Here is a 21997-nt window from a genome sequence, read left to right on the forward strand (position 1 = left end):
AAATGTCAAAGCCTTGAATCACTTGTCAGTTCAGACTTTGATTGGCTGCTCACAGGAGGTTTGGTGTCCCACTACAACCATTAGCCTGGGTAATTAATAATATCCTCACAGCATTGTTATTTCTGACTAAGTTCCATTAACCAGGATGAACCAAACCATGAAGACCTGGGACGAGAAGCATTTGTCCCTAACTATGACTGGTCTGAACCATAAATAAACTGCAACAAGTCTCATAATTATTCATGAAGCATAACCAAGTAGTTTTAAACTCAAAAGCTGTCATTGGAAAACATCAAAAGTGTGGTTTTAACTCAGCAAAATCATAAATGTAGTTGGAAGTTTCACCCCATTACTCTGCTGTTCCTCAAGCTGAAAAAAACCAAATTGGTCCAAGCTATATTTATTGAAAGCTGTCCAAGCCAAGGCTTTGCCAGCAATTTCTACCTGTGACAGAGGTGGGTTTTATGGCTGGGTAATTAAACCTGTAAAAAGGGGTGTTTAGAATAGGAATAATGGCTGGCAGACCCTCCTTGCAGCAGTGCTAGTGGCTGCTGTTATAATAATTAAAACCAGAGTATAAAACAGCTGTGCAGAGACTAATTCCAAGCAACCATGTGTGATTTTTTGTGCCTTCTTCCCTCTCAGGAGACTCACATGTTTGGTATTTTGCACAGAGATGCATTTTTATGGTAACTTGTTGAAGGTTTTTTTAAGCATGAAATGAGATATTTCTGAATTTAACCTCAGAATTATTGCATCTAATTAAGAAGACTATTGTGGATAATGAGAGCCCAGAGAATTGCTTTTGTCACTGCAATGAAGCATCAGTCCATAACCTCTATGGTACATATATAAAATCACTGAATGAATTCATGCTCCATTAGCATTAGAAAACTGTTTAAAATATACTTTGTGTACTCTTTATTTTAACTCAATTAAAGATATGACAACAGAGATCAGAAGCACAAAAGACATGGATTGTCAGGCTGTCTGATTTGCCAGGAATGTTCTCTCAGAACATATTCTCTGATTCTTTTTCCAGTCCAGTTTTAATTGAATCAAATGATGAGGCTTTCATCACTTCCCTTGGGAAATGTTCCATCATCAGGACAGGGCTGCTTCTAATCCTCAGCTACAATTTACCTTTGTTCACCCCTTTCCATCATCCACCAAACCCAGAAAGAGATGATCTTCCTCCACACTGGTCACGGCCCTTTCCCATGTGGAAAGCATTGCTTTTAATGGACCTTAAAATTAAAAGGCAATTTTTTTTTTTCCTTCCTTGAATTTAGTGCAGCTTTGGGTTACTTAAAGGCTGTTAGAAACTCAGTAGAAAGACCTCACACATCATTGTTTTTCAGGTTTGGGTTTTTGTTTTTTTTTTTTTTTTTTTTCAGAAATGCAGAACAGTGGCTGTTGTATTCTTACATCCTTTGTGACAGCCTGGTGGGGTCTTTTATATGAAAAGCATTTAAATCCCAGAGACCAGCCCTTAATGGTTTATTTCACAAGCTTTGTGCTCTAACACACAGAACCCCCAGCAGTCTGGCACAAAGCTATTGACACCAAGGGAAATGCTTACATTGTCTTTGCAGGGTTAGAATCAGGCTTTAAAGGTGAGATTATTTTCCATGATTGCATGAGGCTTTCTCCATTTCCAGTGAGATCAGTAGGAACAAGAACAGTTCCATTGTTTTTGATGATAATGTGGTCACAAACTATACCAAGGACTCTGGGTAGCAAGAAGGAGGCGTGCCAGCTTTCTTTGGAGAGGTGTCAAAATCTCTCAGTTAATAACAAATTAATGTATGTTAATTATGTGTACAGTAATTTACACATCAGCTAAGAAAGGCTTAAGCCTGTGATGGTGCCTCCTGCCCACATGGTGCTTGTAAACAGTGTCCTGTGAAGCTGTTAGACACAGTATTAGTGCAGGAGCCTTTGGATGTGTCATCAAGGTGACATCCAGAATAACAAACTGCTTGTCCAACCTGCCTGATCCCAACAGCATCACCTTTAAGGTTCCTCTGTCACAGGGCTCTGGGTTCTAATAACCCAAGAAGCTGGTGGATACCCATAGCCCCAGATGTGCCACCTTCTCTCCAACCTACATTATTTTTTTATGCTGAAATGAAGATAAAACCCACATTGCATTAGGAGTTCTTCTTTCCTACCAGCCACCCCTCAGGCCACTGTTTTTTTTCTGCTCTTCCTCTCTTTTCCACTTGTCCCATATATTTGGAAATTATGAAATATAGACATGAATAATAATAACATATATTAATATTTCAGCTGGTTATTGCCTGTGTGGCATTTCAACAAGCCCAAGATATTTTAGCACTTATGTCAGGTACCCATAGTCTCAAAATGGGGTAATGGGAAACATTCTGTGCTTTGGAAAGTCCTCCTTTTCACTGTATGGGCTCCCTGTTAGTGTGGCTGGCTCCAGAAACCTACTGTAATAATTCAGCCCAGGCTCTGGGATTGTGGTTTGTTCTGATGGCCATTATTATTTATGTCATGCACACCACATTTTTAGAACCATATTGCTTTTGCTCATAAAAGCCACATGGCTATAAATCCAAAGTGTTAAGGTGTCTCCAAGGCTGGAACATAAAATCAATCTCAAGTCAGTAGTATTCCCAGTGTCAGATGACTTGGGTGACAGCAGGCTCATTTTCAAAAGGATCTTCCTTTTTTTTTTATTGTATTCAACTGCTCCTCTAAACACTGAAATTGTAGGCAATGCTCCTTTTGTGGCATTTGAGAATTGAGTGACTGTCACTCCTGCAGAATGTAATGGCTCAAAATGCCTCCTTGGGGGTGAAGTCAAGAATACTAAATGCTGCAGAAAACCATGGAGAACTTAAATCGTCCACAGGAAAATAGAGCTTAATCCACAGCTTTTCATAGGAGGGATCTGATCCAGCATCTCCGCTTGAGCTTGATAAGTGACCTCTGGATCAGGAAAGGAACTGATCAGGATTCATTTCTGCAGTGTCCCATGCTTTTTTGGAGAATATTGTTTCTTCTGAAGGGGATAATGAAGTAGGGACCAAGTCTGTGTTGTGTTGGCAGATTAAATTACAAATTCCTAAATATTTGATTGCATGCCATAGATTTTTAGGAGCTCAACTAAAGGTGAAAATGCTTGAAGAAAGATAACCATGTCCACTGCTGCTTTCTCTCTATAGCTTATCCTTTCCTACACTGAACATGTTTCAAGTGACAAGTTCCAGGAAATCATGGAATATCTCCATAAGTGTACTGAGGACTTCCAAGAAGCAACAAAACATGATGCGCGGAGGCAAATTTTTATTGACCTCTTCCAAGCTTGTGATTATGGAAAGGTAGGCAGAGCAGCTCTCAGCCTAATTTCAATGTGGGCATGCTCCCAGTTTGGTATTTCTCTGGGTCACTGCTTGCTTTTTCTTTTTCTCAACTCTAGATCCTCTCTTTGTGCTTACTCAGCAGTATTTTAGAGAACAAAAGCTGCTGCACTGTTGTCAAATTCATAATTCTAAGACAAAGAAACATCCAATAGCCTGTTAATTGATGGCTTATTAGAAACTGAATTACCTAAACTGATGACTTGGGACTGAAGTTTGGTGATTCTGGAGAAGAAATTAACCATGGCCTTCAATTCTAAAAAATTACCTGCTTCCACAGCACAGTTCAGAATATTTGAGTGCTAATTTATCTATTCAGCCACATTTCAGCAAAGCTAATCTGATGTAGATTGACTTTAACAAATGTGCACATTACTTCAATAATTACATATATTGCATTAATTATGTTGCATTACATTATAGATCTGAAGGGCTGCTGTCAATAAATCTCATAGTTAAAATTTAAAATGCAAAATAATCCACCCTTACAGCCTCTCTGAGAACAGTACTGTGAACTTCAGCCACAGTTTATGGACAGGAAATTAAAATACAGTAAGTCAGTTACAGAGCTGGAAATGAAACTCAAAAGCCATAATTTGGTTTTCAGCAGCTTTAAACTCTATCTATCATCCTCTCCATGCACCTGCATCTCCATTAAAAAACAAACAAAAAAGTGCTAGACTCATTAGAAAACCAGTAAATAGTAGGAACTGAAGAACTGATGGCATAAACGATTGCTAAAAACTTGGGCTTCATCCAAAAAGTGTGGTACTTGTTATGAGTACCCTCAGTTTGGCAGTTGCTGGCTACTACAGAGCAAGTACTTGCCCTAACCTTAGTTTTCTCCCCTACAAAAATTTTATATTCCACCCAGCACTCCTCCAGCTATGCTTGCAGAGCCTACCCAGAGTGAACTGTGCTCTACAATGTCATGCTAATAATGTCATTACCGCCAAGAGAAAGGAATTACAGGGCTCATTTCAACACCAATAGTGTGTTCTAGAGAATAGCAGGCAAGCTGCTGTTTCAGGGATGAGGGAAGAAATGTGTCTGCTTCCCAGCTAGGAGACATTTGACTTTCCTAAGGCTCTGCTAAGAAGGGCTGTGATGGATCCTCCTGGCTACAAGGATACAGAAACCTGAGTTCTGTCTTTGCCACGAATTTCCAAAGGATCCCTTCTTTCCTTTCATGTTTTAAAGTGACTTTCTTCCTATTATTTCTGTGGCAGTAATCACCATCTCCATGCTGCTAATCCCAGTGGAATCTCAGAGGCAAAGAGCCAAAAATACTAACACAACAGGAGTGAGCAGCTATCAGCAATGACGCCACTGCTGCCGAAAAAAAACTGATCAGAGCACAGAGTTGTGGTTTCCAGGCTCCGAGGTAGCCCTGCCCTGCAAACTGAGTTCACTAAAGTGTCGTGTGGGCCACGCAGCTCTTTTAAATTTGGCCTGGTTTCTTTTGTAAAGTTCTACTGTACCCACAGGAGAGATAAAATGCAAAGTAACCCAAGGCCTTCTGCCACTTGAATGTGATCCATTACCTGTAGAGCCCATTCTGCAAAGCACAGCAAAGCACTTGTTTCAGTTCCTAATTTCCATTTGTTTGGTAGCAGGCAGTTATTCCAGTCTGCATGGTGAGTGTGGCTGGCTGCCTCAATGAGCTGCAATTAGGGCTAGGGAGCTGAGAAAGCAGTGTTTAAATTATAGTCAAATTAGAAGGTATCCACATGATCATTATTATGATTTCAAATGCATGCATCCAGAAGGATGGCAGCTCAGGAGGACAGCCTGGACTATCCACTGCAGCAGAAACTTCCCAAGACAATCCCAGAACACAGCTGGATCACTGCTATATTACCCCAAAAGGCAATGGCTCTGTGAATTTTTAGCTTATTGTCCCTGTGCTCACTTGTATCAGTTTATTTTATAACTCTTCATTAATTTCCAGGGATGTTTTAAACAAGGGGTTTTAAAATGAAATTTAATTTAGTCAGAGATTAGTTTTCAAGCCAATGTAGTTTGAGACACTCCTGATTATCTTTCTTGCCATACAGCAACAACAAAGTTTTCTTTCTCATGACCTTTTCTAAGCGTCTGTTCTTCCCTCTTGCTCACTAACAAGCTCATTGTAGGGTTCAGGATACACACATCACATTTCCAGAAAAACAATCAAGTGTTTAAACACTGACCTATCCCTGATTAAATGGCAAGTCTGGTTTAGTCTGTGTTGCCAAAGGAATTACTCACAGGTCACAGAACATTGCTGAAAACAGCTGAGAATCATCACCTGCCAATATCTAGGTGACAAAAAAATTAGGTCAACGTGTTTCAACTCCCTGGGCACTAAAGCTGCCCCGAGTTTTGGGCAGCTGTACAAACACAGATGGTTTTCTGTTGTGGAGGGGAGAGGCTGTACCTGTCCTGCTCACAAGGTGCAGCATGAAGGGCAGGTGGGCAGCAATCTGTCATCAGCCTCCTTAGTCACACACCAAGTGCAAAGAAAAGTCACCTTTTCTACTAAATTTAGGAACTGGGAAAAATAGCACAGCTGGGGAGAGGAGTTGGAAATGGTTTCTTGTTGTAGTGCTCCTCTCTTGTATAGGTGGCTGTACTGTGACGTGTTCCTCCCAGGGTAAGTTGTAAGGAAAAGTGTCCTGAAATAACAGGAACCCCCTTCTAAAATGGCAAATCTGTGTAAATTGGGAATGTTTAACTAAGTAAATAACCCCCTATTAATATTTGACAATTTCAGCTATTTAATCTATTTTTATATATTTACCTATTTTTATATAAAAATAAAATTTTTGGATCCAAAGAACAAAAAAAATTCTTCAAGAATTTGAGTTATCTAAATCCTCCAAATATATTATTTTAATATGACAAAAAGGTAAGCAAATCCCAAAACAACATCCTTATTTTCTTTTTAATAGTACTCCATTAATCTATTCCCATTTTAATGAAGTAAAATTATGCATTAGTACTGCAAAGTTCAGGGAAACCAGTAGATGATTGTGATGAGTAACAGCTGAGGAAATTTGAATGGAAAATTGAGTGTGTGTAATGGAAATACTGAATGGAGGGTCCAAATATTCCACAGTGATCTGGGAATACCTTTAAAACATTGTGTGTCTGCGCATCACCTAAATGGTTCAGAGCATGATCTGATATATTCAACTGAAAGACAAATAACAAGAAGAAATGTTTGCACAGGGGTGTGCAAGGTATCTGTATGTTAATGTCAGAAGATACTGGGAATCAGGACCTACATCTTGTAAGTTTAGGGACAGAATTCTGTGATGACATTTGTTGTTCCAAACCCACCCATAGCTGAAATTCAACCCTGACTTCCAGCATTTTTTTTTACCAGCAGGAATTAAATTACCAGATACTGAAGCACTAAAATTGTACCAGATGGCTTCTTACATTTCAGTTCTGGTCCTTTCTGCAGAACTGGCAAAACCCCTTCCCTGTAGAGGAAGGTGCTGCAGTACCAGCAAATGTGATGTGTTCACTTAGTTCCAGCATTAACTTCACCAGTAGGTGAGATGTGTATCTCTGGGTTGTTTCCATATCCTCTGTTTTTAACTATTGTTGCCAATAATTACAGTTTCAGGTTATAAACAATGCAGTCATCTTGAGCTAATTTCCAGAAAAGAACAGCAATGTTCTTCCTTTATTTCTTTAGTCTAAGGGCAGGAACAGTTCACAAGGAATTAAAAGCCTGGTGAATTTTACATTTTGCAGTTTTTAATCTAAGACCAAAATGTGAAAAGGAAATCAATAATTCAGATGGAAAGCTACTCACTACAAATAATGAACTTGAGTAAATCTGTTTCCTAATTAGCTACTTTATTTCACTAATGGGAGGGAGATTACAAAGGTGGCAGGACTTAAATAATGACAACAGGAATACATCATAAAATGGAAAACTTGCAATCGTTTAGGTTTGCTTTACTTTTTAAACCCCACAATTTCCTGATTGGAAATGACCCATTTCATTGCCTTTTCCTGGGTTTATCGTCTGTGTACACTCACCCTGAGCAACAAGGATTTAATAAACTCTGCACCTTCCTCTGCACTGCAGCTGCTGATACCTCTCTCACCTCTGTGGTCAAATGTCTATGAATTTTTTAAGGAAATTAGGGAGGTTGTCATAATAGCTCAGATTTTTGGACTAATTATGTTTCCAGGCCAATACATCAGGCTTCAAAGGAGATGATGGGGCACAAAACCAAACTACAATGTGCAGTCACTAAGGTAACACAGCACAGCCCATAATACATGGAAATTCTTCCATGGTACTGTCAGGCAATCAATATCTGTCCTGAGAGTATGAAGTGTTGAAGCTTTGATCTTTACACGAAGAACTCCTTTGGCTGAACAGTTACAATTATCTCACTGTAATTTGTCAAGGACATGGAAAAGGAAGAGCCTGCAAAGTAATATGTGTGGGGAGTTCCAGCTCAGCCCAGAAGAAATTTTTGCCTCTATGAAATAAATTAACTTCTTTGGAATTTGTAGTGATGTTCTGGTAATGGATAATTATCAGCCACAGGTAGTTCTTGGCTGATGGTGCCTTTGTAATGCTGCAAATGTTAATGTAAGTCACAAGAACCACAGGAAAAAGCCAGTAATTATAATCTTTTTGTCTAGGTTGGTGTCTTGGATAGACAAAAAATACTGGCCCTGCTGAGAGACATCTATGACAGAACGCCCATGAGTGATGAGTGGGAACTCTGGAACCCCAGAGAATGTGAGCACATGGGATGTTTCCGTTGTGGTTAAAGCACTGGGATTCCAGCAAGGCTGGATGGTTCAGATATGTTTTATAAGTGTTACCAGAAATGAACAGAGCCCAAAAAAGGGACCCAAATGACTGCTGTGATCTATACACCAGAATTTGCAAGCACATTTGGCAAACTGTGAAGCAATGTTCAGAAATACTTCAGCATCCAAAAGTTTTCCTTGGTATAAAATTCTGAAGTACTTTTTGGGAAATAAAATTTTAAAAAGACTCTTTCTGAAACAATTGTTCTTTCTTACTGGGCAATATTAGAAGTTAATTTTGTGTTTTCACTAAAATACCTCCAGAAAGAAAAAGAAAAAAATGGAGGGAATCATCTGCATGAAAGTAAAATATTTTAAAGATATTGGACATTGATTAATTGCTGAGATCAAATGCAAGGCGAATTGCATCTCTCCTTAGTGTAGAGGATGATGAAATATTTATTTCAAAGGAAAAGTGGTGTAATATACCAGAAGAGCAGATCTCTGCAGGCAAAGACATTATTCTGAAGTTTTGCATTCCTGAGATGTGTCTTTGTAGAAGATACTTTCTGGTATTTACTTGCCATTACCTTTTTTCTTTAAATTTTCTTATGCAATACTAGAGAACATAAAACCAGTGGACACTATCAGCTTACACATATTTTTTCTGTTTTAGGGCCAATAATTGAGCTGCAAGATATTAATCTTATGGATTTCTGGGGAAGCCTTGGTGACCAGGAAGTTTGTGAGGAACTCAGTGAAAATTTGGTCTTGTCTCAAACAGAAATTTCTGAGGGAGAGATTTTAGGAAATGAACCTGTAGATGATGATAGGCAAGAGACTGAGAGAATGAGCACCAGTGTTTCAGAAGGAGTTGTTGAAGAAATGGGCATGAGTGAAGCTGAGATTGGAGGAATTTCCAAGGAGGAAAATGAAGCAGTGGAGCCAAGTGCTTCTGAAGTGAGCAAGGAAGGTGAGGATGCCATGTCAGCAGTGAAAAGCACTGGCCTTGAAGCTACTGATTTGGATGGAGAAGCTGGATCTGGAAAACCAGAGGAATCCATCCTGGGCAGCGAGCCTGAGACAGAAACAAAACCGGACGGAGATCATACCTCAGCCAGAGAACCTGGATCAGAAGGGCAAGTCAGTCAAGAGGACAGTGGAGTTACAGAGACAGCCCCTGAAGCTACAAGCACAGCCTCAGGAGACAGAGCTGTGACAGACACGGATGTCACTGATTCCCAACAGGACGCTCCAGCTGCAGAGGCTGTGAAAGAAACCTCTGCAAGCAATGAGAGCCAGTCTGACCAACAGACAAGCTCAGAGACAAGACTGCAGGATGAGAACCTTCTGCATGACCAGGGTAAAGGTAAAGTGTTTCTTTTTTCTGACAGACCTTAATCATTTTCAATGTATATATTTGGATTGGTTTAACTACAGGGTGTTTTAAATCCATTTCAAAAACAATGTGAGTGATTTCTGAGTAGAGAAGACCATAAGCTTTGCTATCTTCTCAGCATGGTGTTTTCTGCCAAGATTTCAGAGCTTATTCCTCTCACAGGACAGCAGGTGAGTCACTTTGCTGGTGATCTGTATTCAAGGCCCTGAGCAGACACTTTAATTCAAGTAGGGACTTTGTGAAGCAGCAGCATTTTTATAATATGGAGAAACTTTATGTTCTGTTTCACTCTGTAATATTACCGTAGCAAGACAGGAACCTGAGCACATTAAATCTAGAAATTACTTAAATAACTTTGAGACTGTGACTGCCTATAGGGAAATGTGCTATGAGATCATCTAGCAGGAACCTTTTATTTTAATCTCTCACTGTGTTTCCAAAGGATGATCCTACTTCATTGTCTACAAAGGCCTTTGTTCTAGGAAGGCTGTGATCAGACAACTGTCTTTCAAAGAGGTACTTTCTTCAACATCCTAGAAGGGCCAACCTCCTTGCTAGCACTCTGTGAACACTCTTGTGTCTCATGGCTTAGAACACTGCAAGAACTGGGTCTGCATTGTCTGAACAATCCAGTGACAGGTTCATTATGTAAAGCAGATGGTACAGCCCCCTGGTACCTACAGCTTTCTGTGGTAACTTCCAGTGCACAGCACTACCCTGTCCTTCAGTCAGTCCTTGGATGTGCATCCTGTTTGTCTGGGACAGCAGTCCCTCAATGAGGTCTTTGTCTCAGACAGCCCCCTGCTGAGTAAGAGCAATTCCAGCTCACCTGTAGTCAGGGTTTGACCTGGCTGTAGGATGGCATCCATGCCAGACTGGATCTGCAGAGCTACTATTAGAAGAGTATAAGCAGATTAAGGCCTTTACTCAGCATGGAGTCAGTCTGTATTCAGCCGTAATTTCCCTGGATAGGAAGTGCAGGATTGAGGGCTGTGTTGATAGCTGCCACGTGGTTGGCTTTAGGGCAGCATTTGGCTTCCTGTGACACACTGTGCTTTCTGCCTTTCAGATTCAGGTCCCAGCGTGGCAGAGATTCAGAACTGTCAGGATCCTTGTACTAAGAGCTTTGCTGCGAGCTGCCTCACCCTGCCACAGTTTGTACAGCTCATGGACAATTTTGTTGGTGAAGACATTTCTCTGCCTACTGTGAAGAGGCTTACTGCATTTATCAAAGGAGAATACAAACAGACAGAAGAGGAAAAAATTAAACAACGAGAAAAAGTAAATATTGATACGTTTTGCTGATCCCATGTCTGAACAAAAACCAAGCAAATGCCAACAAACACTTTGCAAAGTCAACTGTTAATCTGATGTTGGCAGAGCTCTCCACTTGCATCCTTGTGCATCCCCTGTTCCTTCAGGGGACCTTTTTCCCCTTTGTTTTCATACAGATGCTCCCTCCCCAGCCCTCAGCTCTGGAAGTGATGACAGACTCATTCTGTTAGAGGTTGTCTGTCTGTCCTAGAGCCGGACTCAGTGAGATAATAGTTGATAGTTAATTGTGAAAGAGCCCAAAACATTCCACTCTGCTTATTTACCTTCAGAATAGCCAAGAACCTGATCTCTGACCTACTGCACTGGTATGTACATAGGAGGTTGTGGATGTTTGGGGAGGATTTTAAAACAAGTGTGTTTGGGTTTGCTATGTGCATGGCTGGATGTGAATATGCACAGGCTTATTTGGTTTTAAGTTACAAGGTGCTCTTGCCATGTGTTGGAAAAAAAAATATTCTCCTTCCTCATGGCTGGAATCAGTATGCCTCATATCACTACAGGTCTGTTCTGTGGTGCATTTCTCTAGCTATGTTTTCCTCAGACCTCCTTCTGGTTTCCCTCTGTGCTGCTGACCTAATTTGAATGAGATATTGGATCTGACGGCTCCATAGTCCTCACTGAACACAGCACACACTGCCAGTATTTTGGTCTTTGAGTGAATTCCACTCCAGCCAGTTATCCCTCTGTGCTGGGTTTAGAGGACAGATGGTAACATGTATTTGCTTGGAGCCCACACACTTCAGGGCAGCACCAGCAAAAGAACAGTGAACAGAAATATGAACTGTCACATCTTGGAGTGTCACTGACAAGGCTGTGGTTAGGTCCTGCTGGGGAGACATTTGTGTTCTGGGAAACTTGTACTTACCTGAGCTGACATCACCTTAAATCCAGCACAGCCTTCATTTGTTCACTGTGAAATAAGTCTCTGCAGTGCTGGTCCTGCTAGTAAACTGAACTGTCACCTGTGTTTAGTGTTTCTAAGTTATCTACCAGGTTAATGATTCATCTCTAGGTCTGAGCCATGTATGTACAGATTCAGCCTGGCCCATAGGAATAATGTGATTGGCACAACCACTGCAGAGTGTGTCCACACTTGTGCAGTGTCCTCATTTGTGTGGTGTCCAGCATCAGTGTCCAAGAGTTACCAAACACCAGCTGTTCCTCTGTTGCAGGTTCACCGCATGTCTCACGTGGCCCAAAGGAAACAGCTCTTGGAGGCGCTTTTTGAAAAGTGGGACAGCAAAGCATGCGGGTCTCTGAACCTGGAAGAGGTGATTGCTGTTCTGAGCACATTCAAGGGACACATGGGAAAAGAGGCCTTGATGGAGGGTAAGGAAAAATCTCTGCTCTGTGAGAACAACACAGGAGGCCTTCAACCATTCAGTGTCAGAGCTAATGAGGTTGTTGCAAGCACCAGTTTGGTTTTGCAAACAGTCATAAGCATACACAGTATGAGGTGTAAAATGGAAAGGAACGGTTACCCAGACCTATTTGTTAATGCATTGCTCCATCCCCTCCTCCTGTGCAAGATTCCCAGGCAGAGAAGTAGCTCAATGTTTAAATGACACTGGGATGAGTTGAAAAATTATTTCAGCTGTAACATGCAATGTATACGTGTGATATGGCAGTGAAAAAGCACACATAAAGCCTGAGGACATGTTTGCACTTTTAGTCCAGTCCATCTGTGTTATCCACCTATTTTTAATAGATACATTTTGCTGTGCTTCCAGCAGGAATGTACCTCACAGGAGAGAACAGCTTTCCTTATAGATCTCAAATAGCCTGTAGTTATCCACACTGTCACACAGCTCTTATGGATTACAGAGCAGCTTCGAGTAACACTTCTCTGTTGGTTATTTCACTGCATAAACTTAGCAAATTTGGTCCTTGATAGAAAAGACTTTAGTCCAGCAGAAGTGCTGCAGGTTCACCTGAACCTGTCTGGCAGCTTTGTGCATGTTAACATGTGGGCATAAGGCGCTCTGAAATACTGTATTAGCAATTAAAAACATGTCTGCATGTGTGCTTGGGTGGAAGAGACTGGTTTTTTCATCTCCATGCTCATCTTCATTCTGCTTGTTCTGCTGCAAATCACTAAAAATGGCTCACTTTGGCAACCACCAAAATCTCTTTATCCTTTAGCTCACTGAAGGCAGCTGGTGGGGTGGGGAGCACACCAGTATGTCACTGTTAATAATCTCCAGGCTGTCCAGCCAGGAGAAACTGGCAGTTCACTGCTCTCTCGTATTCAAAGCATGCCAGAACATACCATGGAAATATGGAAGGACACAGTCCCTTCCATGAAGGGCTCATAAACTAAAGGACAAATAAATAGAAAGGGAGCATAGCAAAATCAATACCACCTCCCAGCAACATGAATTATTTCTAGCAGCCTCAACCTAATCTCTCAAGGATGTAGGACAAGCAGGTTTGGGGGAAGGGTTCACAGATATTGCACTTCTCCTGGATGGAAACACAGAGTAAAAAATAAGTACAATTATTTGATTGTCCTTGCAAGTGAAAAGTGTAACATTAGATAAAAAGGGGAAAATAATTCCTTATGCTGTGGCTCAGTAGTGAAGGAAGTGATCATAGCACATTCAACTTCCTGTGTATTTTTTTCTGCATCCCTTTCTTCAAAGTAAGGAGAAAGTGGAGGTAAAAATCCAAATATTTTATATGATAAAAAAATTCTCCATCCTAGTTCTGTCAGAAAATCAGAAATTAAATTAGAATACTGAATGTTCCTTAGATTATGGGCTGGATAAGACAGCATTAAGCATCATGGCCCCACCATGATTGAGGCCACATTAGTACTTGCTACTTCTTCAGCTAAAATCTGTGATAATGATGATAAAACGGTTTGGATTGGAAGGAACTTGTAAAGATCATCTAGTCCAACACCCTGCCATGAGCAGGGACATCTTCGGGTCTAACAGGATTTGAAAACAGGATGCAGAAAGAATGATGGAAGCATCAGTCACAGAGACGGCGTGAACCCCGGGCTCCGGAGCCAGGCAGCGCCTGCACATTGCTCAGGCTGTGCAAGAGCACCCCCGTGAGCCCAGAGCCGGGGCTGGGCAGAGCCTGCGCCGCGCTGGGACAGCTCTGACACACCGGCTGAAGAGTTAAGCAGCACCAGGAGAGAAACCAGGGCTGTGCAGGATTCTTTCTCATAGGAGGGAAGCAGGCATCTAGAGAAAAGGATGTGTCCAGTCTGGAAACTGGAGATTACCTGCCAGTGTGACCACTTCCATGTAGAAGGCAGCTGAAAGCAACCTAGAAGGGTGGGCTGGATGGACTCCACCCAAAGCCTGTTTAGGTCTTGTTTCGTATTTTGTAAAACTGATTAATCAACTAAATTTTCCCTTATTTTCTATTTTTTTTCCTACTAGCAAAGGAACAGCTTTGCTCCCGATACCCACAGCTCAGTAAAGTGGGGAAGCTATCCCCAAAGGCATTCCAGATTTTCCTTGAGTTAATTGCTTCCAAGTTCACTGGCAATGAGGATGAAACTATTGATAGCTTGGTGAGATTCCTGACCACAAGTGTGGAACAAAGTCACACCAAGAGCCTGCAAAGCTCAGCCAGGAGGAAATGGCTGCAGGATATCCAGAAAGCAGCTGAGACCAGCGGAACGAGCATGGAGCCAGTGTACAAAGCAGTGATCGAGGCCCTGTCTCAGGTAGGCATCCTTGCTCTGCCAGTAACGAAGGAATCTCAGGGATAATTTTGCCTCACTTATGGAAGAGCTGACTCAGGTCAGATCTGGAGATCCGTAGTTGTAGTTTTGGAGCTTCTGAAATGAAACACACCAGAGTCGGTTTGGGACAAAGATGGTTAATTTGTAGTGGAAATAGTTTCATTTTTAATTTACAGCTGCAACTTTAGCTGGTTTTCCTCACCATTAAAGCCCTCCTCAAAGCCAAATTTCCCTCAGTCTAGCTGAAGTGTTCTTGCAGTATTGTCTAGGTTTGTAAATATGGCAACTCTGGTACTTATTTGTTTTTTTTCTTAAAGGAATCTCCTATTGGAGAAAAAATCCATAGGACTTTTTCTTAGGCACAGCTTATAGTTAGGGATTATTTTTCTATTTACTTCTCCCCATTAGCAACAGGAAAAAGGAAATCAGTTTCACTTGCCAATCAAAATACCAAGAGTTTGTGCTTGTCACAGAGTGCACTGGGCAGAGACACAGCCACATCATGGGGTTGGTGACACACAAACTCGGTTACCCAGAGCAGCATCTCAGCAAAAATTAAACAAGTGCTAAGTCCATTAATTAAGTGCCGGTAGCTAATGTACAGACTGTGATGGGGAACATTTGGTTGCTAGGACATGGAAGCCCATGGGGATAACAAGAGGATCAGTGCATATATTGCCCTTTTGGAAGAGAACCGGCTCTCCCCAGAGCAGGGACAGGTTCTCCTGCGCTATGTGGCCTGTACCGCAGACGATGCTCCCTACATCCTAAACCAAGTACTGCACAGAGACATGAAAGGAGTCAGGTAAGAAAAGCTGCAAATACCTGTTCCTTTTCCTCTAAACTGCTTGGAATGTATGGGGAAGTCATTGGGATGCTCTGGAAACTGAGGTTGATGGAGTAGTCCAGAGAGGAAATCTCCCAAGAGAGTGTTGTGGAATGATCCAATATCCTATACATGTCCTTATACTCCGCATGCTCTGTTTGGGATTTCACTCCTTTCCTTGGGGAGATTAGCTCACAGTCGAATAAATCATCCTTTAGCAAATGTCTGTGGCATTGGGCCTACATTTCCTTCTTTAAAAATTAATTTCCCTATGCCAGTTTACATCCACAGGATATTTTTGAGAACAATGCCTTTCCTTCCATAGTGTTTATGCTATAAACAGCTTTCATGCTTCTTCACTTGTCATTTCCAAAAGCCAGACATATTTGTCTCTTTAAATATTGCTGCCTCTAACCAATTAAATATAACTGCTGCTTGCTTCTGTATTCATTTTCATTCCATTCATTAGCTGATGTTTTTAAAATGTCCTAAGGATGAAAAGTGCCTCTGTATTACCACTGCCTTTGGGATGCAAGTGGTAAGTGTGGTATTGCTGAGTATGGTCAGGGTATGGAGCTCACACCTTCATTCTCTGATGCCAGAAAACAGGGAGAGATCAAAGCTACAGTATTTACTGTTTCACTAAAGGTTTTCTGCTCCTCCTGACAAACCTTGTCAAAAATTTATATTTCAGTTTTGCAGCCATTGACCAGGGAAAGCCAATCTATGTTCCAAGGGTTCAGCACCACGGAAACATTCACTTCTGGAACTCTGACCGCTCTGTGGAGGAGAGGAAAGGTTCACTTCTGGTGCTGCCCCTGTATGATGTTCATTGGAGAGTTTTTGGCATTCTAGGACTTGACACTCTTCGGGACCAGTGTCATAAATCCATCTTCCTGACCCATGAGATCACTTTCTATGAGGTGGGCACCATCATAAAGCAGTTTGTTACTTCAGCTTGCAAAAAACTTGTGAATTTTACATTTTTGTTCTGAGTAAATGTAGGATGTGCAACTAAAAAAATATCTGTGGGTCCCCTTCTGCAGTACATGGTGAAAGCGGTGTGAGGAGAGGACCTTTTCAGTATCCTGGTGATTGGTATCTTATCTGAAATTTATTATGAGGTATCTCTTAATCAATAATTCATTTAATCTTCTCCTGTCTAGGATGTTAATTGACCTTTCGTGCAAAGTCCAAAGATAGCAGCTTTTTTTTCCTGAAGCTCTCAATCTCATATTTGTGTTCATTTCTATAAAATGAAATGAAACTTTACTTTTTACGTGGTGGAATAATTATAAGTGACAGCTGTCCGGATTTCTTTGGGATGCTCTTTGGGATCAGCCACACTGTGGATGCATCATCTGGGCAGCAGGGAGCGCAGCAAGCCAACCTTACCATTTGGCTATTTCCACTAAAAAACAGCTCTGTCTGGTTAAGGACTTGGCCGTGACCGGGTACTGAGTGCTTCAGGGCATTATTTGATAAGGGACATTTCACAGTCACTTTTCCGCTTTACAAATTCTGATTAAAGCAATTTGTTACAACACGAACATTTCCCCAGCTTTTTTTCTCCAAAATTGTGTGAAATTGTCTGGCTCACTTGGAGGATTCTGCTTTCACAGGGAGTTTGTCATGCATTCAGCAAAGCCTACCACCACGTCTGCATGCAGGAAAATGTCCTACAAGTGGCTGTCACTGCTCTGGACTGGTTGTATCCCAGGACACCCAGCATCCACGCTGTCACAACCTATCTGGTGGCACCTGGCAAAGACAAGGTACTGCAGAGAAAAGGTCTGTAATCATCAGGGGCTGAAAGGCTGCTTTAGAGAGGAAGTGCCATCTCCAGTTGCCTGTGTTTTTCCAGTGGTTTTATCATTAAAGCTGAAGCCTGCACAAGATTCTTGTGCCTGCTCATGCAACAAAAGGGCTACAAAGGTAGAGAGGGAAGATTCCCTCTGTAAAGGAGACCCCTCTTCAGTTTTCTCATCCTCCCCTGTAAAAGAATTCAAGAGCACTGCTAGTATAACCCTTTCTCCATATGAAAAGGGAGTATTCTCCTACTTCAGTGCTCACTGCTGCATAGCAACCAATAGAGCAGAACCCCACACCCATCCATCCCTCCATGGCTTTGCTGTCTGGGACTTCCACTAAGGGAACTGCTTCTCTTTGGAGATCCTCTGCATGTCAAAACTATGGTATTTTATAGGGACAAGAGAATGTTCCAGTTAATATATTAGTTCTTTGTTCTGAACTTATGTCAGCAGCCAAGATGTAAATACACCTCAGGAAGTGACTGGTTCCCAATTAGCCAGCTTGTAAAGGCAGCCCTGCTCCATGCAGGTCATATTCCAGTTGTGCAGCAGGCACTTGAGCCCTGGGAAGCTTGTCACTTCATGTACCAGTGAGCTGAGAAGACAAAAACTATATGCAATATTTAGGACTGATCCCATGTCATCCCAAAGTCTGTATGACATCTGCTGCAGTCATAATTCAGCTGCTTCCTCTGATAAGCATGGTTTATGTTGGCAGTGTTCTGTTGTCATTCCAGGCTCAGCACTGTTCCCTTGTTAGCTGCTGATAGCCAGGTCACTCACTCCCCTCTGAGCTTTTCATGTGTCAAGACACACTGACACAAACATGACATGAGAAAGGACTGCAAGAGGATGGGAAAAAGAATGGAAACCTCTAGGCCTGTGGGTGTTCCTCAGTATAGAGCCTGGGGTGGATTAAATAGTCTGGCTGAGGGAGGTCCAGAGCACATTCTTCACCCATCTCTGGGAATAAAACTAAGCAGTATTGGGAGATGTCTTTAAACAATCCCATTGCTCTTGAATGTACATGGGAGTTTCCTATAAGAAGTCATTTCCTCCATCTCCAATCTTCAAAATATCGGTTCCTATCTTGGATGCAGCTAAACCTTTCTTTTCTCTCTGGCAGAACTATGTTCTGTGCAAGGTGATCACTACGGATAACACAGGACAAAAGGAAGTCCACAGGTCTCCTGTTGTTCTCCTCAGAGAGGAAAACCTCCTCAGGTAGGCTCCAGCACCTGCAATGGGACTGGTCCCCTCTGCTCTGTGACTCAGGCTGTATCAGGATGACCCACATTACATGAAGGCCCTGGTAGAGCAGCCCTGGGAGTGTCTGGCTGCAGCTCTCTCACTACCAAGGCTTCTGGTGTGTATGCACAGGGCACTGAACTGTGAAGGGCTGAGAAGTATTTTCTCTTTGACTTTAGGCTGCAAAAACTTCTGACTTAATGCTTACCAGCTGAGCTGCCAAGGTTTGCAGGATTGCAGCCTACACGGAACCATTTTGCTCTTTAGAATAATCTGTATTTTTTCCTGGCCATATTAGTCTCATTTCCTTCAATTCTCTGCTTCCTTCCACTGCCAAGATCCTTACAGACTTGTCTTTAAGCATATCATCCTTGTTGTCAACATTGCGTATTCCAGCAGCTGTTTTTACTTTTTATAAAACTGTCTAGAACAAACGTCAATGCAGTTAGAAACAGCAAACTGCTTTTAAAGCAAGATTTGTTAAATTCTCATGATTTTCAGCAATCACCTTGACTAAGCAATATCATGTTCCCAATGCTATTTTTTCCTTTGTGTACATGCCTTGAATGATATTTAGAGCTGTGTAAACTTCAGTTCAAGGAAACAAACTATGATTTAGTAATGTAATACTTTTATTTTAATGAGATGAATGAATGAATACTTTTATTTTAAAGAGATGAATGGCATCTTAGATATGCTAAGTAAATCACGAAAACAAACCAGGATTGAAAACCCTAGCACATTTCATTTCAGAGATTACCTGTTCAAGTGCACAGACAGTTCAGAGGTCACTCTCACTTCTGTCTATGGAGAACACCACATTGCAATACCTCTCCATGACCTATCAAGACAAACTGTCGGCATATTTGATATCAGCATCGGACAGCACAAAAAATTACCACCTCAGGAGCAGAAAGACCTGCAGAAAATGCTAAAGATGGCCCAAGCTGCCTGCTCAGAGATCCTGCAGAGGTCTCTAGAAGAAAGAGAACCGACACAAGTGCTGGGTATTGTGCATACAGATGTGAGATAGTTTTTTGGGGTGAAATTAGGAATCTCAGTAAAACTGTATTAAAAGTATCATTCCTACAAATATGGAAAGACAAATACAAATCCTTGGTATTTATAAACTACTCCTGAGCAAGTCTCAGAGCTTAGCAGATTGGAGTTAAACTGAATGGGCAGATTTTGACTCTGGCTCACAGGGTACTTCGTGCTGAAATCAAAGGTGTGAAGCAGACACCTTGCTGCCCTCAGGGATCTAGCACATAGACTGTTAGTCAGCAATGTAAGTCCTGAGTAGCAGATGTTTCTGAGCAGCTTCTTGAGAGGTGTGGTTTTGATTGCAGAGGCAGAACGCGTGGCAGATGTGAGGCACGCAGGGATTCTGTTCCACCGGTTCATGCTGCAGGAGCTGCGTGAGTGTGTCCTGAAACTCAGTGCTGACAGCTTTGCTAGAATAAAGAGCTGTGCAGAACCCCCAGCTCTGGTACACGATGTAGTTAAGGCTGTACTGCTGCTTTTGCATCCAGACTGGAAGGGCTCAGAGGAGACTGAGAGCTGGAGTCAGTGTAAACTGGTGAGAATTCAAATTGTTGAGAGTTTGTTTTCTATTCTTCCTCCTCTAAGAAGACGCAGTGGAATCTGCCAAGGGGGAAATGGCAGTGAAATAATTCATTACCTATAGATTTCCTATATGTTTCTCTTCTATCTTTAATTCTGTAAGATTTTCACAAACACCCTAATCTCTTTGTTCCCTGCATTGCAGAAGCTTGATGACAATTTGATTCAAGAGATTTATTGCTTTGATCCAACTGCTTCATCTGTGCAAGTTCAAGGAGAGCTGCTGCTGGACCTCATCGCTGGTAAATATAAACTCATTGGGAGGTTACCAAGGCATAGTTCAACAATGAAACTGTGTCAATGGCAATGTTCAGCTGAGTGCTTTTTAAGGGCCTTACTTCAGAAATAAACTTTGATTTCACAATAGATTAAACAACAGATAATGGGTCCTAAATATCAGCAATCTTTTTTGGTCAATAGAAATGAACCTGTTAAATTTAGACTCAGAATTCACTGCCTTCAGGAAAGGGGAGCAGATCAGCTTTGAAACCTTCCAGAACAAATGATCTCATTGTAAACCTCCCGGTAAGCATGAAGAATGAGGGTTCTTTTGGCAAGTAATATGTAAAGACATATGAAAAATGATGGTTCTTTTGGCAAGCAAGTCTGCTTCAGACCTCTGTGCCCTGCCCTGGGGACTGACCCATCTCCAAACAGGAACAACACAGTGTGAGCCCTCCTCTTCATAAACACCATCTGCCAAGTGCTCGATGTACTCACGGGCCATAGACAGGAGCTCTTTGTCAGTCTGTCCTTTTCTCCTTTAATGAACCTGAGCTGTTTTTGGTGCCAGAGCAGTCAAGAGGCTGTTATTACTATTTGCAATATCTTTGTAAGAGAAATTACTTGTTCTTGTTGAGATCTCTCTCTTCATGATCTAATACCAGTCTGAGAGGCCTGTTAAAAGCCAAACATGGACAAAATTTATTACTTTAGCTGGGGATATTTATCAACAGTACCCTGCCTGCTGATAAAGAGTAAACACTTGAGGCAGTGATAGTTCCTTTTCATGTGTTCTCCTCATATATATTAAACTAATTCACTGGAAAGAACAAAACAGGCCTAGAGCATCCGGTTTTCCAACAGTTAGGGATGCTGATTTAATTAGATTAAAGAATGTAGCTTTGGAAACTGCAAATGTGCTAGGAGAGGTTGTTTTCCCAGGATGGAACCTATTCTGAGGGAGCAGTGTCACAACAGAGGTGTGAATGCAGGTATAACTCACAGTTATGGGAATTCCTTTAAAATGAACATCAGGTAATCAAATAGAAGTGCTGGTTTAGCATTAAAATATAGCACAGCACTTTGTACAACAGTCCACCCACCACAAAATAAGATAAATTATAGTGGAAAGTCAGCACTTGACAGGTCACTGTCACAATATAGCTGTGTGCTTCTCAAAGCATCACCCTTCCTGGAATTACTGGATTCAGGGTAAACTCTGCTGAGGGGATGATCTTCTGTTCTTGTGGCAACACTGCTCATGGTTTTGACTTTCCCTGTTGTATTTCCAGCTGGTTTTTTTTTGTTCCAGGTGTCCCTCAAGCAGCAGTGTGGCAGCAGGACTCTGCTCCAGCCCAATACCTGTACCAGTGGCTTCACACCTGCCTGGCGCTCATGGAGATCACAAAGAGCCAACACACTGAAAAAACCCATCCTTAGCCCCTTTTGGCATCCAGTTCTAGTGCGCCTCCGATTAAATCTCTTGATTTCTCATCTAACCCTCGTGATTCTGGTGTTTCACATCTTTTATTAAATTAACTGTTGATTTTTTATTTTTTTATTCATAGGCACTAGTATTTGTTGTTAAGATGGCTTACATCTGTTAGGGATTTTTAGTTGACAGGGAGTCTGTTAAGGATAATCAAGAAAAAGCAATAGAAACATTAAAGG

General features: G+C 41.6%; 1 protein-coding gene across 5 annotated transcripts in view; it reads left to right on the forward strand.

Annotated features, from left to right (window-relative positions):
• Positions 1–21825, forward strand: part of EFCAB5 (EF-hand calcium binding domain 5) — a 36108-nt gene extending 14283 nt beyond the window's left edge. For all 5 annotated transcript variants that reach the window (XM_053995966.1, XM_053995969.1, XM_053995968.1 and 2 more), the window contains 14 exons: positions 3195–3350; positions 8046–8145; positions 8836–9528; positions 10628–10839; positions 12066–12222; positions 14289–14578; positions 15229–15401; positions 16117–16345; positions 17045–17197; positions 18360–18457; positions 19235–19488; positions 19831–20060; positions 20250–20346; positions 21639–21825. In XM_053995966.1, the coding sequence (XP_053851941.1) occupies positions 3195–3350; positions 8046–8145; positions 8836–9528; positions 10628–10839; positions 12066–12222; positions 14289–14578; positions 15229–15401; positions 16117–16345; positions 17045–17197; positions 18360–18457; positions 19235–19488; positions 19831–20060; positions 20250–20346; positions 21639–21766 (2970 nt within the window). In that variant the 3' untranslated portion in view covers positions 21767–21825. The remainder of the gene's footprint in view (positions 1–3194; positions 3351–8045; positions 8146–8835; positions 9529–10627; positions 10840–12065; positions 12223–14288; positions 14579–15228; positions 15402–16116; positions 16346–17044; positions 17198–18359; positions 18458–19234; positions 19489–19830; positions 20061–20249; positions 20347–21638) is intronic.
• The last annotated feature ends 172 nt before the right edge of the window (positions 21826–21997 follow it).

This window comes from Vidua macroura, chromosome 20 (assembly GCF_024509145.1).
Source record: "Vidua macroura isolate BioBank_ID:100142 chromosome 20, ASM2450914v1, whole genome shotgun sequence".
NCBI classification, from domain to species: Eukaryota; Metazoa; Chordata; class Aves; order Passeriformes; family Viduidae; genus Vidua; species Vidua macroura.